This window comes from Vipera ursinii, assembly GCF_947247035.1.
Source record: "Vipera ursinii genome assembly, chromosome: 1".
Lineage (NCBI taxonomy): Eukaryota > Metazoa > Chordata > Lepidosauria > Squamata > Viperidae > Vipera > Vipera ursinii.
In genome coordinates, this window is record NC_139512.1 from 3044812 (window position 1) to 3060538 (window position 15727).

Consider the following 15727-nt stretch of genomic DNA (forward strand, 5'->3'; position numbering starts at 1 on the left):
GTAAATACTTGCCTGCAGTGACGGGAAATTAAATTGCAATGATGATTTTTAAAAAAAAAGGGATGCAAGCCATGATTAAGCAACCACGTTTGGAGTCAAAACATGTTTCTCTGTGTTTACACATGTAATGTAATGTAGTGTAGTGTAATGTAATGTAATGTAATGTTGATATATTGCAGACTCCAACCCTGGGATGTAATAGATCCTGTCCAATAAGCTGGCTTTCAAGGAGGGTTTCACTTGCCCACCCATGTTTCCCTGGGATTGATTGATTGATTTCCTCCAAAAGAGGCACCAGGTCTTGTTTTGGGGGGAAGTTTTACTCACCTCCAGCACCAGAAGCCCTGCCCAGCCGGTCTATTTCTTCTGGCGCCAAAGGAGCAGCTTTATTCTGCAGCTGCATTCCGGCCTGCATTTTGCAGTCAGGCCTTTTCGGAAGGCCTCTGCAGCTGAGTACCTAGCTATGGATTCAATCCATAGCTCGGTTCTTGGCTGCAGAGGTTTTGCAGAAAGACCTGTGACTCAGAAATGCAGGTCTGGGGACGCTGCAGAAGTAGGCCAGTGAGGAGAGGCCTGGCTGCAACGTAAGTGGGTGTGGAGCAGGTGGGGCAACTCCCCCCCCCTAGCTTGATTTTTAGATGTGTGCCTGGTCCAAAAACTAGGGCTTATTTTTGGGGTAGGGCTTATATTATGCCCACTCCCCAAAAAAATCAAACTAGGACTTATTTTCGGGGTAGGCCTTACTTTTGGTGGGTGGGGCAACTCCACCCCCCCCCCCCACCCTAGCTTGATTTTTAGATGTGTGCCTGGTCCAAAAACTAGGGCTTATTTTTGGGGTAGGGCTTATGCCCACCCCCCAAAAAATCAAACTAGGACTTATTTTGGGGGTAGGCCTTACTTTTGGGGAAACAGGGTATTACAGGAAGTCATGAGCAGAATTGGGACCAGAATTTCCATCATTAAGCAAATTGAAGGTTAAGTTAGAGGCACTAATTTAATTTTATGACCTTTCTTGTCAGGGTTGGTAAGCGAATCAGTGCAGTTGTTAAGTGAATCATGTCATTAAGTGAACCCGACTTCCCCCATTGACTTTTCTTGTGGGAAGATGGCTGGGAAGGGCGCAAATGGTGATCTCATGACCCTGCAACCATCATAAATTCGTGCTAGTTTCCAAGGGCCCACATTTTAATCCTGTGAGCCTGGGGTTGCTGCAACGGTTGTAACTGCAAGGACTGGTCATAAATACCTTTTTCAGGGCCCTAGTATCTTTGATTGGTCACTAAACAAATGATTGTAAGCCAAGGACTGCCTGTGGTTAATTCTAAATGGAACTTCCAAGAGCAGATACAGTCTATCACTGAATAACCAAATCCTGGAAACCAGGAAATGGGAAAGAGCCACTTCAGCCTTCAAGCTCTTGCTGGAAAGTTTGCAGGCAATTGGACTAGAAACAGAACTCTGAACTGGATGTATCTGTAGATTGGTCAGCCAAGTTCATGAATTGGGCCTGTCAGAGAAGGAAAGCTGTATTTGGGAGGCAGCGTCCCTGCCAAATCTTCTAAGACTACCGTGTGTCTCTGTGGTTCCTGAGCTATTTTTGTAAGCAAGAGCCAAAAGAGAACGCCTGGGGCGTGGGCTGAACCGGTCCGCCTAACTGGTTTTGCTACTCATGGAGGGACCAGGATTAGCTCCTGAGGATGCTGAAATCCCACCTTTGAAAACCTTGTTCAACGGTCTGGCTGCCTTCTGGGTTTTTTAAATAGGCATTTTCCACCGAGCTAGACATTTGTTTTTGTCTATTTGTTTCGTTGAGTGAGATCAGCTTTCTCCAAACAGGTGCGCTATGTTATGTTGGGACTAAGGATTCTGGGAATGCTTTCAACACCTGGGGGGGGGAGAGTGCCAGGTCAGAGAAGGTTGTGATACAACCACTGAAATCTAAACCTCGTTTTACCCTGTGGTTAATCCTTATTTATTTCCTTTGGGGTAGCTGTCTGAAAAAACATAGGCAGTGTTCACCCTGCCTAGTCAGAAGTAGCAAATTGATACAGTCAAGGTTTTTAACTTGGCCTAATTTGGAAACTCTGTGATAAATTCAAAACACTGAGATGACCCCATCAGGATACAGGTATTCAGATTCTGCTTGCAGATAGAGGTTCTCCCTGTCATGTGAACCATTTCCCATATTTTTAGAGGATTCTTTTGTACTTGGTCACAGCTACCAAAAGTTGCCTGAGCAATTCTGCATATATAAAGAGCAACTGCATCGTGTTTTGTTTTGTTTTGGTTTTGGGGTGTGCAAATTGGTTGCACATTAGGAGCCCTGGCGGTGCGGTGGTTAAAATGCAATATTGCAGGCAAATTTTGTCCGCAGCCAGGAGCTCAATCCTGTTGGGGCTTAAGGTTCACTCAACCTTCCATCCTTTTGAGTTTGGTAAAGTAAGGTCCCAGATTGTTGGGGGCAATATGCTAACATTATAAACTGCTTAGAGAAGGCTGTAAAAAAGCACTATGAAGCAGTATATAAATCTTAAGTGCTATTGTTATCTCTATTGATCACGAGACCAAAGCTATGGACAAATGAGATTTAAACAACATAAGAACTAGTCCAGCAGTCTGTTTTTACAGTGGACTGTCAACTGCCCAAGGAAATCCATAGTCTCCCAGCAGATGGCCTTTGGAGGCAGTTCCACTATCATCAAGGCCAGGGGTAGGCAACCTTGGCTCTTTTATGACTCGTGGACTTCAACTCCCAGAATTCCTGAGCCAGCATGGCTCAGCTTGGAAACCTCTCCCTTTCCCCTCAGCATGGCTGGCTCGGGAATTCTGGGAGTTGAAGTCCACGAGTCATAAAAGAGCCAAGTTTGCCTACCCCTGGTCTATACTGTCCCCAAAGTGCTTTTTCCAAAAGTCAACTAGGCTTCCTTGGGTTTTTTCCTTTGGAAATGTTCCACTTCTCATCCAAGAACACTGTCTCCTCTCTTTTCTTCTCATAGCTGGAGAATCTCTCCAACTTCATCAAGGCCCTACTTAGCTACGGCTTGAAGCCTGTCGATCTGTTTGAAGCCAACGATCTGTACGAGAGCGGAAACATGACTCAGGTGCAGGTGTCGCTCCTTGCTTTGGCAGGCATGGTGAGTAAAAAGATCCTCTTGCCTCCCTGGTGGACAGACTGCTGGTTCTCCATCTTAACTCTGCATGTGTACAGAAGGTGACTGGCCTGCCTGTTGGGGCTGCTGCTGCTGTCATTGTTGATGATATGGTTTGAATACCGTGTGGGCAGGATGGCAAATTTGTAATCGTGTGGATGCACAGCTCATCAAGACAAGGGCACGTCGAGAGGAGAGGAGGCTTAATTCCTTCTATATTCCAATTCACTTTTCCAAATGTAGCCTGCTGTTTTCTCCCCGCCGCAGCTACTCAAGAATAAATTTAGGAGACAGAGAAGGTATGTGCAGAACCTCAAAATGAGCCACTCTAGGGAAATTGTGTTTTGGTATTGCAATTAGAATAACATTTTGTTTTTTAAAAAAGAGGCTCTGCTCTGGGTCACATGACCAGAAAGAAAGATATACTGCTTCTCTCCTAAGAATACATTGGGGAAATTTTTTTAATGGATATTTTCTCCACAGCCATTGGCTGCAGCTGCTCTTTTTTCAGACTCGTTCTTTCTTTTGCCACATTCTCTCATGCATTTGGTCCAGTTCTGTTTTAGGAAAGTTATCATAGAGCAGAGTTCCCCAACCTATGGGCCGTGGGCTTTTGGCCAGTGGGCCGTGGAAATAGCGCATTCCCCCCACGCGCTATCGCCCACGGCCCCATTTGGGCATGTGTGCGGGCGCAGATGGGGCCGCTACCACTGGGTGGGTGTGGATGGCCCATTTGTGCATGCATGAATGGGGCCACTAGCTGCCATGGCCGTTCACACATGCCAGTGCATGCCGCATGCTTGAACTATCACACCAGTGTGCGTGTCCCTGTTTGTGTGCACGCACCCATTTGAAAGCTGCTCTCCTTCCCTCCGGTCCGTGAGCCAAGAAAGGTTGGAGACCTCTGCCACAGAGGGTAAGAAAGATGACTTTGTCAAGAGATGGGCTAGATTCGTTACTAAAGTGCCAAAGAGGAAAACCTGGCTTAAGTCCAAAACAAGCAAGAAGCATGCATAAATGGCTCAGGCAGACACCTCCCTAATTTGCATGTGTGTGTCAGGGGGACACAGTACAATCAGACTTACGAGTTTCTGTCATTAAAGCCATTTCTGATAAAAGTAGACTTCCTGTGTACTTGGCTCTTGGATTGAGCCAGTATGGCTGCTGCTTATCCAGTTATCCTGATGATGAGCAGGGAGAAGATGAGTCCCAAGTCCCTTTTATATTAAATTGTATACACAATTTAATAAATTTTATTTATTTATTTAGATTTCACACTTCTTAACTGCCCATCTCCCTCAGATATATTTCCAACATTCCATTGAGTTGGAAAGAAGGAAAGGGGAAGGGGGAAACAAAAAGAAACAGATAGCCACGTTGTGCTCTTTACAAATATAAACACCTGACCCTGATTGGTATAGCCTTTCCATATCTTTTAAGATGAGGTTGAAGTAGAACTGCCATTGGGAACATCTGCAGAGGGGCATCAAAAAGTTCAAGATGGTGATGTAAAGGGCAGAAGGAATGACCTTGAAGCACAGGAGGAAGAACTGCTATGGATAGTCCTTGATTTATGAACGGTCGCTTGACAACAGTTGCAAGTTATGACAGATCTTGAAAATGGGACTTATGACTTGGATTTGAAGTTCCAATGTCCCCCCACCTCTGCAGTCATATGACCGCATAATGTGGGCTCAGCAACCGGCTGTGATGACTCCCCCAGGTGCTTCCCCAGATACTTCTCTAGATGTTGCCTCGGAGGAGGATGAGCCACTTCTAGGCACGTCTGGAGAAGAGTTGGTCAGTGGCTCCAAGCAGCTGTCTGAGAGGGATTTGGCTGAAGCACAGGTGCAGCAGGACAGCCCTGAGGCTTCAGATGGGAAAAGCACACAGCTGCAATTAATGCAAAGGAACTGCCTTCTGTACCTGATCCAAGAATACACAGGGCAGAGAAAAGGCAGGAGCAGAGAAAGTCAGCCAGATTACTCACAAGGAGAAAGCTCCACCCTTCTTGATGGGCTGCGCCAGGAGCTGGCTATTTAGCACAGCAGATAGATGGAGGCGATGCTGTGAATGTGTTCATTTCCTAGCTGTGTGTTTTCTGGTCATTGTGATTCTCACTTTGGAATGCCTCACTTTGGAATGATGCTGTGCCTTGACTTGGATCGTGCATTGTGAACCCTCTTGTATTGTGGATTTAATTCTGCCTGGTGGGTTTATTTAGATTGGGAAACTTTCAAGTGCTTTGTGGACTCATTGGCCATTGCTCTGTGGACTAGCATTGGTCTGCTTGTGGCTGGACTTAATTGGGGAGGTCTGGGTTTTTGGTGAAGGGAGTTGCTGGGGAATATTAATAAGCACACTAAACTACAGGTGTATGTGTGTGTGAGTAGGACAGCACACCAGCCCACATTGATGACCACTGCATTTGTTTAACAATTATCACAAACCCCCCACCCCCATAAAATCAGGTCTGGTCATGTGGTGACTTGCTGTATGATTGTCATGCCTTAGAACAGGGGTCTTCAAACGTGGCCCTTTAATGACTTGTGGACTTCAACTCCCAGAATTCCTCAGCCATTGTGCCTAGCTGAGGAATTCTGGGAGTTGAAGTCCACAAGTCAAAAAAGGGCCAAGTTTGAAGACCCCTGACTTAGAATAAAAATTGTGGGCTCAGTTACAGTCGTAAGTTGAAGACTACTTGTACCAAGGCAATAGTCAGTTAAAAGGGATCTGAGTCCAGGCCAATTAAGTAACATGAGGAAATAGACAAAGCCCGCCTTAGTTCACATGAAGATGGAGGGAGGGGAAAAGGGCAGTCAGACATGCAAGATTCTATCACTATAGGTGTTACAATAGTAGTAGTACTGATTTACATGACATTTGATTTCTTCAATCTTGTCTGCCTCGTAAGAGAGGAGGCAGGGTTTTAATTCCATGATTGTGGGTGCCATCTTGCCTTTATCACCTACCTCCCTTTCAGATATCCCTATGGGGATCTCCCCTGGAGAGTGCTAGTTTCACAATGGCTATCAAGATGTTTGATTTATCTAGAGTTGTGCTTCTGTTCTCCAGTGTTCTTTTTGCAAAACAGTTTAGTAAAGAGCTGACAGAAACAGTCACCAGAGTATGGAATTCAACCAGTTTATGTAGCTGAAATGTAAGGTGGTTCTTAATCATGAGAACTGTGAAGTTATTGGGAAGGACCTGAAACTTGAATGCAGGAATAATTCAGGTTGGGTTTTTTTAAACCTCTTGTTACAGGCAAAAACAAAAGGTATTGAAAGTGGGATGGACATTGGGGTGAAATATTCAGAAAAACAGGAGAGAGCCTTTGACGATGAAAAACTCAAGGCTGGACACTGTGTCATCGGTCTACAGGTAAGTTTCGTGACCTTGTGGCTCTTGAGAAACAATGGGAGATCTAAGCTGGTGTAGCATATGGCCAAAAGACTAAGCTGCACAATCAGTTTTTAGACCTTTTTCTATTGTAAAAATGCTTCCTTTGTCAAGTCTTTCCACTGCTTAGTAAAGTTGTGAAGCACCTTAGTTTTGAAGGCAAAACAGAAGAGCGTGCAACATGTAGCACCCGTTTGCAATTCCTTAAAACAAGTGCATCCTTTTTGAATATTATACGTATCCAAAGATTTGCTGAGCCATAATGACTTAGAAGAAGGAACAGGTTGCAGAAGAATGTGAAACAATTTTAGCAGCTTGAAGAACTGGTCATAGATGTCCATTCCTAAGCTAGATGACACCAGAATGAAGAAACGTGTGTCATGGCATCATTACACAACTTCTGCTCTTTCACATGCAAGAATATAAGAGACAGAGTTTGCAGGGCGATGGATATTTCATCCCTTGTTTCCCTCTTGTGGACGTCTATGGACCAAGTGCCAATCGGGTTTCAGGCCCGGGTACAGCACGGAGACGGCATTGGTCGCTCTGGTGAATGATCTCTGGAGGGCCCGGGACAGGGGATATTCCTCTGTCCTAGTCCTATTAGACCACTCGGCGGCTTTCGATACCATCGACCATGGTATCCTGCTGCGGCGTCTCAGGGGATTGGGAGTGGGAGGCACAGTTCTTCGGTGGTTCTCCTCCTATCTCCTGGGACGTTCGCAGTCGGTGTTGGCAGGAGGGCAGAGGTCGACCCCAAGGTCTCTCGTTTGTGGAGTTCCTCAGGGGTCGGTCCTCTCGCCTCTCCTGTTCAACATCTACATGAAACCTCTGGGTGAGATCATTCGTGGTTTTGGAGTTGGGTATCATCAGTACGCTGATGATACCCAGCTTTTCATTTCGACCCCAAACCACCCCAGTGATACCCTCGACGTGATGTCCCGTTGCCTGGAGGCAGTTCGGGTCTGGATGGGGAGGAACAGACTTCAACTCAACCCTGACAAGACTGAGTGGCTGTGCATTCCGGCATCCCGGGATATTCAGAATATTCCACCTCTCTCTATGGGGGGTGAGCTTTTACCCCCCGTAGATAGGGCTCGCAACTTGGGAGTCCTCCTAGATTCGCGGCTCACTCTGGAAGATCATATAGTAGCTGTGACTAGGGAGGCTTTCGCCCAGGTTCACCTGGTGCACCAGTTGTGGCCCTATCTAGACCGGGATGCCCTGTGTACGGTCACTCATGCGCTCGTGACCTCTCGTCTGGACTACTGCAATGCTCTCTACATGGGGCTTCCCTTGAAGACCACTCGGAGGCTTCAGCTGGTACAGAATGCAGCCGCGAGAGTTGTCTTGGGAGTTTCCTGGTACTCCCATGTTACACCTTTGCTCTGCGAGCTGCATTGGTTGCCAGTTGTCTTCCAGGTGAGATTCAAGGTTCTGGTAATGGTTTTTAAGGCCCTACATGGCATGGGTCCGGAGTACCTCGGGGACCACCTGCTGCCGGCGTCAACTTCCCTCCGCCCTGTGCGTTCCCACAGAGAGGGCCTCCTCAGGGTGCCTCCGGTCAGAGAATGCCGGCTGGTGGCCCCCAGGGGGAGGGCCTTCTCTGTGGGCGCTCCGGCTTTATGGAATCAGCTGCCGGTCGAGCTCCGGACGGCACCTGACCTTCGCTCCTTCCGACGCGGTCTGAAGACCCATCTATTTGAACAAGCCGGCCTGGCCTGATGGGGATATGTTGGGGTTTTAATGGGGATTTTTAATGGGGATTTTTATATTGTATATTGTTACGGATTGTTTTAGCTGGGCTACTATTTAATTCTTTTTTAATTTTTGTATCTTGTATTTTTTATGTATGCCCTGTTCACCGCCCTGAGTCCTTCGGGAGAAGGGCGGTATACAAATACAATAAAAAACAAAACAAAACAAAACAAAACAAAGTGGATGAAATCCAGACATCTATTGTAGATGTAGTATATCAGACATAGTAAGGCTTAATCAAGCTGCTGTTTCTCTTCAGATGGGCACCAACAAGTGCGCTAGCCAGTCAGGAATGACTGCCTATGGAACCAGGAGACATCTCTATGATCCCAAGAACCAGATACTACCCCCAATGGACCATTCCACCATCAGTTTGCAGATGGGTACCAATAAGTGTGCTAGCCAGGTAAGAACTCTTACGAAGTGTTTAAATCTTTGTTTCAACTTTTTAAAACTCTTTTTAAAGCAGGTTGGTGGCTCCCCCCAAGATATACTTGGTTATTTATAGGATCCATGCCTACAGCAGAGATACAGCATCAGCAAATTGTCCCCTTTTGATAAACCTTGACAAGAATATCTCAGCTTGGTCATTTCATGCTTTGGGCCATGATTTAATTATGGTTTGTTGGGTGAGCCAGGTAAACTCACATGTTGCCATGAATCCTGTTCCAAGGTTTACAAGCCAAGGTTTGGCTTGGTGCAATACACAAACCCCCAATGTCTGTTTTTCTGACTAGCAAAATATTTTTCAATTATTGTGTCATTTCTTCGTTTTCTCCATTTCTGCTGACGCTACCTAGGAAAATTGGACAAGACATGAAAACATGCCAGAAATAAAGCATGGTATCTGACCCCAGACATCAACCAGGCCAGAATTTGTAGACTAATCTAGCCATGTTTCCAATTGCTAATGACAAACCACAATCTTTTCCCTGAAATAGTTTAGCACGTCACTGTAAGTCAAAAGCAAACCACATTATGGCTTTGCACTACAGATAAGCCAGCCATTTCTGCTCCAAATAAAATGCAATCCTGGTCTCTCTCCTCTTGATGAATGATCTCCCATAGCTGGGACATACTTTTTGTTTTCAAGCGTTACAATTACCTATATCAGTTAACTTTTATTTAATTATGTTTTAGTTGTTTCCAGTTTTACCTTTTACCTTTGGTTGTGATAAACATTTATTCATTCATTTTATCCATCCATCCATCCAATCGATCGATTGATGGATTCATTCATTCATTGTTTGGAAGTATTACTGCTTCAGACTGAAAGGCTGTGCAAAGAGCAGTGAGTGTGAAGGAAAAGATTATTGGAAGTTCACATCCTTCTATCCAGGACGTGGCATATAAGCGGTATTTGACCAGGATCCGCAGCATTGTCTGAGACAGTACACTTCCTCTCCATGTCCAGTTTTCCTTGTTACCTTCTGGGAGTAGGCTTCGTGGTACCTGAAGCAGAACAATTAGATTCTGTAATAGCTTTGTACCATATAATATTTAGCTTTTTAACTCTCAGGACTCTTCCCCCCCCCCTGCTATGTACTCAAAATTAGAATAGAATAGAGCTGGAAGGGACCTTGGAGGTCTTCTAGTCCAGCCCCCTGCTCAAGCAGGAGAACATGTACCATCTCAGACAAGTGATTGTCTAGTCTCTTCTTAAAAATTTCCAGTGATGGAGCACTCACAATTTCTGGGGGTATGGACTGTGATTAATATTTTTATATATAGGTTTTGGTATCACTTGGCATTTTTGGATTCTGCTGCTATTATATTATTGTAGTTATCCTTGGGATGGTGTCGTTTGGTGGGTGGAGTTCCTTCTTGTTCTGTACCAGCCTGCTCCCGGCCCTGCAACAAAAGCAGGGACGACCCCTTTACAAACGGCAAGAGGCTGGAATAACGTCTGCCACATTTATTACTACAAAAACAAACAAGACACGAACCAAGAAACAGGAGCTTTGAAACACTATCCGAGCGGTTGCTTTCAGCAAACCAGCCCTCCCCACACATTCCCTTTATAAAGAGTTCAGGGTGTGGCTTCTCTCTCCCTCCTTCCGAGAAGCCCCATTGCCTTCCTCTGTTTACTCCTACTTGACTGCCTCCTGCGTCGGGCGTCCTTGAACAGGGCCAGCTGTGGGTCATCTTCATCCACACTGTCAGGCTCACACAGCTGGGTCTCCATGGTGACCAAGTGGGAGGGGCCTGCCTGAGGGCAATCATCAGCAAGATCTTCAACCCCCTCAGCAAGGTCTTCAACACCCCCCTCCTCCTCTGAGTCGTCCGACCCAACTGCCGAACCCACAGGCTGACCCTGAATCACAACACTTCTTTTGAGAGCGGTGCGTCCGAATTTCATTTTAATGTGTGCCGTTCTGAATATAGGAAAACAACAATAAACATTTATCTATTTTCCTCTTCCCATTCAGGTGGGCATGACGGCTCCAGGAACTCGCCGGCACATCTATGATTCCAAGCTGGGCACAGACAAATGCGATGACAGCTCCATGTCCCTCCAAATGGGCTCCAATCAGGGTGCCAACCAGAGTGGCCAGGTGTTTGGTTTGGGCCGCCAAATCTATGACCCCAAGTATTGCCCCCAAAGCAATGCTGGGGTGGCAAGCAACGCAGCCCCAATTGAGGATCAGAACTCAGCCAACTATTATTACTACCAGGAGGACCAGTGAACTTGGATGTATTCCTTCCCTTGCCCTGTTTTTCTCTTCTTTTCCCAAAACCATCGCTGGGCAATTCCTGGCAAAGTCCAGCAATTCTGCCATGTATGTATTTTTAACTTTTTTTTCAAAGGAAAAAAAAAGTTGTCCAAGCTGCATTTCCCTTCTACCCTGCAAGGATAGGAAAACATAAAAGGTGTTTATCCTTTTTTTTAAAGAAAGAGAGTAAAGCTGTTCTTTAATGTTACAAGGGTTAGACATAGATTGTGTGAACTTTCCCTGATGCCCAAACTTTCCTCTAGATACTGGAAATAATAAAAATACAGTTTTGATTTCACACTTTAAAAAAAAAAGAGAGAGACTTGCAAAATTTAACCTCGTTATGTCCAGAAAGAGAAGCCATTTCCAAAATCTCAAAATCATTTTTTTACAACTGTAGTTGGATACAATGCCTAGCTTAGAATTTTTTTAAACCATGGTTTGTTGAACAAGCCAGAGATCACTGGAAACTTTCCGATGCTCCTACATCTGGCTTGTACAGTTTGCATTACCCGAGTGAAATTTGGTATTGTTGGGTTCGGCGGGGTTTGTATACAGGTAGTCCTCAACTTACGACCACAACTGAGCCCAAAATTTCTGGTGCTAAACAAGAGAGTTATGAAGTGAATTTTGCCCCATTTCTTTCCACCGTTGCCAAGTGAATCACTACAGCTGTTGAAGTTAGTAACACAGTTGTAAAATGAATCTTCCCCACTGACTCTGCTTGTCAGATGGTCACAAAAGGTGATCACATGATCCTGGAGCACTGCAACCATCAATACAAACCAGCTGCCCATCATCTGAATTTTGATCACAGAAACATGGGGATGCTACAACGGTCATAAGTGTGAGAAACGGGGATAAAACACTTTTTTTCCAGTGCCGCTGTATGTTTGAACGGTCACTAAATGAAGTGTTGTAAGTCGAGGACTACCTGTAATGCCTCATCTCACCTGGAGCCTTAGCCTGCTTCTTCCAAGTCACATCAGGAGACATCGAAGGGAAAATAAAACCACCTTTCCAACAACCAGAAATTTTCCACGGTTCCCATTCAGTTCTGCCTAGAATTTTCCTCGTTTAATTTCCAACCAATCAGAATAGTTGATACCAGGCTGAATAGACCCATAACAAGAGCTGGGATAAGGTACTGTCATTTCCCCACATTTCCAATTCTGCTTTCACACCCATAAGATCCAGAAATAGGAGGAAAGTTTATTCTTTTTTTTTCCAGTGCTCAAGGGGAATTCCTCTTTTTGCTGCGGTCTAACTGCTGTCTGAATTTATCTAAGGCCCTCGTGGCTGTAACAAAATCATGTAATGGATATTGATAGGCTTTTAATTCAAGCACTGAAATCTTCCTTGAGAAATATTTCTCTGCTATTAAAGGGAAATGGATATGCTACCTTCACCAGCCTGGTTACTATTGGGATAGGAAACCCCACAGTTCTCAGCCAGCTCAACTGAAAAATCCTGTGCCAGTTGGGAAATCTGTAAATTGCAGCCTAATAAACTAGACTGGAGGGAAATGGCACTAAAGGTATAAAACTGGAATATGAAAGAAAAAGGGTTGGTAACTGCCTAGCGGAGAGTAGAAGCTTCATTACCTTCAAGGTATTCAACCGTGGCAACTTTAAGATTTGTGGAGTTCAACTCCCAGAATTCCCCAGCCAACAAATTCCATAGCTGGGGAATTCTGGGAGTTGAAGTCCACAAGTCTTAAAGTTGCCACGGTTGGACACCCCTGATTACCTTAAACTAGTTTGGTGAGCAAACTAATGCTTTTCTTTCCAGAATATTCCCATAATTCTGTCTAGAGACCCTTGGCATTTTTTTTTCATTCTCACCTTCATTCCCTCCCTCTTTGGAATCTGTATCAGATTTTTAATCAAAGGTGATGGAAGTGTAGAAAGTAGATGCTAGTAAGGATCATTTTTTTTTAACTTATCGCACTTAAGTTTCAAAGAATTCTGTGGTTTGGTTCAGCTTTTCTCAATCTTGGCAACTTTTAAGATGTCTGGACTTCAACTCCCAGAATTCCCCAGCCACCTAAGCTGGGAATGAATTAGTTTAATTCATTCTTGGCCTGCTGCTGTTACAAAAGGGAGTTTGAGCCCACTTGATAACTCTCCATTGTCTGATATTCAGTTATATTCTGGGAGCGTTGACCACTTTTTCAGAGGCTAGCTACTTATTGATATCACAGGGGTAATGCTGGATTAGATTTTTTTTCTTTTACTGTTTCTTATACTGGAAAACTAACAGCGAGTAGCTATTGGTCGTCTTCATTTTTAAGATTTGATTCTGCAAGGATCACTGTTACTCAGGCTACATCCCTAGGGATGTAGAGATTTCACGTTGCAAGGATGGGGGGGTGGGGTTAACCTGTTGAGGTCTAGGAGCTTGAAAAAAACTTTCAAAAGTCAAGTCCTATTTTTCTCCTCTGGCCCCTCCTGAGTTTGATAGGGCTTAATATTTTTTTTCTCCTGCTGCTATACAACGGATCAAGGGACCATGACCAAAATAAAAGTTTTTAAGTCTAGGTATCTGCATACTACATAAAGGTCTTAGGGACTAGATACTTAGGGACTGATATAATTTAAACTTCATTGCTTTTTCAAACATTGGATAGTTGCCTTAATTTTTTATATGCTGGAAAAAAAGAGAAATCACTTTGTCATGCTAGCTTTCTTAGCAGAAATGAATTAGCTTCCTATCCTAGGTTTCAGCCTGTGGTGATAAGAGATTGAATTTACATAACATGTTAAGATGAACATGTAATGCTTTGTGAAACCTCCTTCCTAGCTGTGCTATGCTTGCAAACATGACATCTGTTCAGAACTCCTCAGCAATTCACTTGTAAGAGTTCTCTGGATGCATTTGGGGCTCCCAAGAGGATGATCAGAACCATTGGGCCAATGTATGCAAATTTGTTTGCTTTTTAAGAGGCTTCCCTTTTTCAGAGTTGAAAGGTTCCTTGGCAAAGAATATTATCCTGGTGCAAGGAGCTAATTGATATAAAGCAGCCTTCTCCATCTGGGGCCTGCCAGGAATTATTAACTACAATTCCCATCACTGCAGGCAGGGATGATGGGAACTGTACTGGAGGATACTATAGTATGGGAGTACTTGGTCTACAGGCATGCTTCTTTGATCAAACCTGTCTCTGGTTTTATAGGGATTACCAGGTGTGGGGTCCTTGGTGCTCTCTGAGCTTGGTGGTTTTTTTGCAGACATTTCATTACCACACAAGGTAACAATATTCGTGGTGCCTAACACTGATGATGTTACCTAGTTGGGTCATAAAAAGTCTACAAGAAAACCACCAAGCTGAGAGAGTACCAGGACCCCACAGTTCAATCCTGAGCTACAAATATTATCTTCTATTGATTCCTAGCTGATATGTCGGTCAAGAGGTAGAGATAGCTCTAATTTGCACACACTTATTAGAAAATTTAGACTTTCTGGATGCCATAAAACTTTTAACTGTGGACAGTGTCTGTGTACGAATGGTCTCTGGCATTTGACTTGCCCAGGGGTGCATTTTGTGAATGAAGGTATTTAAATCTCTTAAAAGCCTGTATTTTAACCCAGCTTCCCTCTATGTTCTTTCTTTTAAACAAAAAAATGGATCTGCTCTTCTGTAGCAATATAGATAGAGCTACTACATGCATTTCTCTGGCAGAGAAGCCAAGGCAGAAAGCATGCTGTCTTATCTTAGAAATAGCGGTAGGATTGATGGACAAAATGTGAACCTACAATATTTGAATTTAAATAAAAGGGCTTCAAAAGCAAAGAACCTGTGTGCATTTGTGGGGATTTGTTTTCCGGAGGGATCCAAAATTAAGCAAACAGGAGTATTTATTTTAAGAAATAAAGTTGGCTGTTGTAGCTATACAAAGTCCCACCTCTTTTCACGTGTGCCATAAAAAGGAGGCAGGGCTTGCGTTGTGTGGTTGCAGCTGCCAACATTTTTTTTTGGCAGCTGTCACAAACGGCAGAGGTTGTGTATCAGGGTAGCGAAGAGTGCACCAAGAAACATTTCACTTTGTAATTCAGGCAGTTTCATTCTGAGAGAGGAGAGCAGCTGAGAAAAGCTGTATAAAAACAGTCTGTGTTCATGACAACATGATAAGCAGAACACCAAACACATGGCTCATTATGAGTCAAAGTATGAAAATCACAAATCACACCATTTACCTTTAAGCTTCAATGAAATTTAAAACCCATGATTGAGCATGAAAGCAATGCTGGTAGCAGTCGCAAGCAACTTTGCTACACAGGTAATCTTGATTTACGATGACAAGTGGAACTAGAATTTCATTTGCTAAACAAGGCTGTTTTAAATGAGCCACACTTTTTTTTGCCACAATTCTTAAGTGAATCATTCAGTTGTTGAGCAAATCCTGAGTATCTGGATCTGTAGCAATCGGGTTTCAGACCCGGGTATAGCACGGAGACGGCATTGGTCGCACTGGTGAATGATCTCCCTACGTACAGTCACCCACGCACTCATTACCTCCCGTATAGACTACTGTAATGCTCTCTACATGGGGCTGCCCTTGAAGACCACCCGGAGGCTTCAGCTGGTGCAGAGTGCAGCTGCACGGGTAGTGATGGGAGCACCCCGATACTCCCATATTACACCCCTCCTGCGTGAGCTGCATTGGCTACCGGTTGCCCTCCGGGTGAGATTTAAGGTGCTGGTAC

At 44.4% G+C, this 15727-nt stretch overlaps 1 protein-coding gene across 1 annotated transcript in view; it reads left to right on the plus strand.

Moving 5' to 3' along the window:
• Window positions 1-14795, plus strand: part of CNN2 (calponin 2) — a 42426-nt gene extending 27631 nt beyond the window's left edge. Inside the window, exons 4-7 of the mRNA XM_083349980.1 lie at window positions 2997-3134; window positions 6414-6530; window positions 8566-8712; window positions 10736-14795. Coding sequence (XP_083206106.1) covers window positions 2997-3134; window positions 6414-6530; window positions 8566-8712; window positions 10736-10993 — 660 coding nt within the window. The 3' untranslated portion in view covers window positions 10994-14795. The remainder of the gene's footprint in view (window positions 1-2996; window positions 3135-6413; window positions 6531-8565; window positions 8713-10735) is intronic.
• Window positions 14796-15727: the final 932 nt, after the last annotated feature.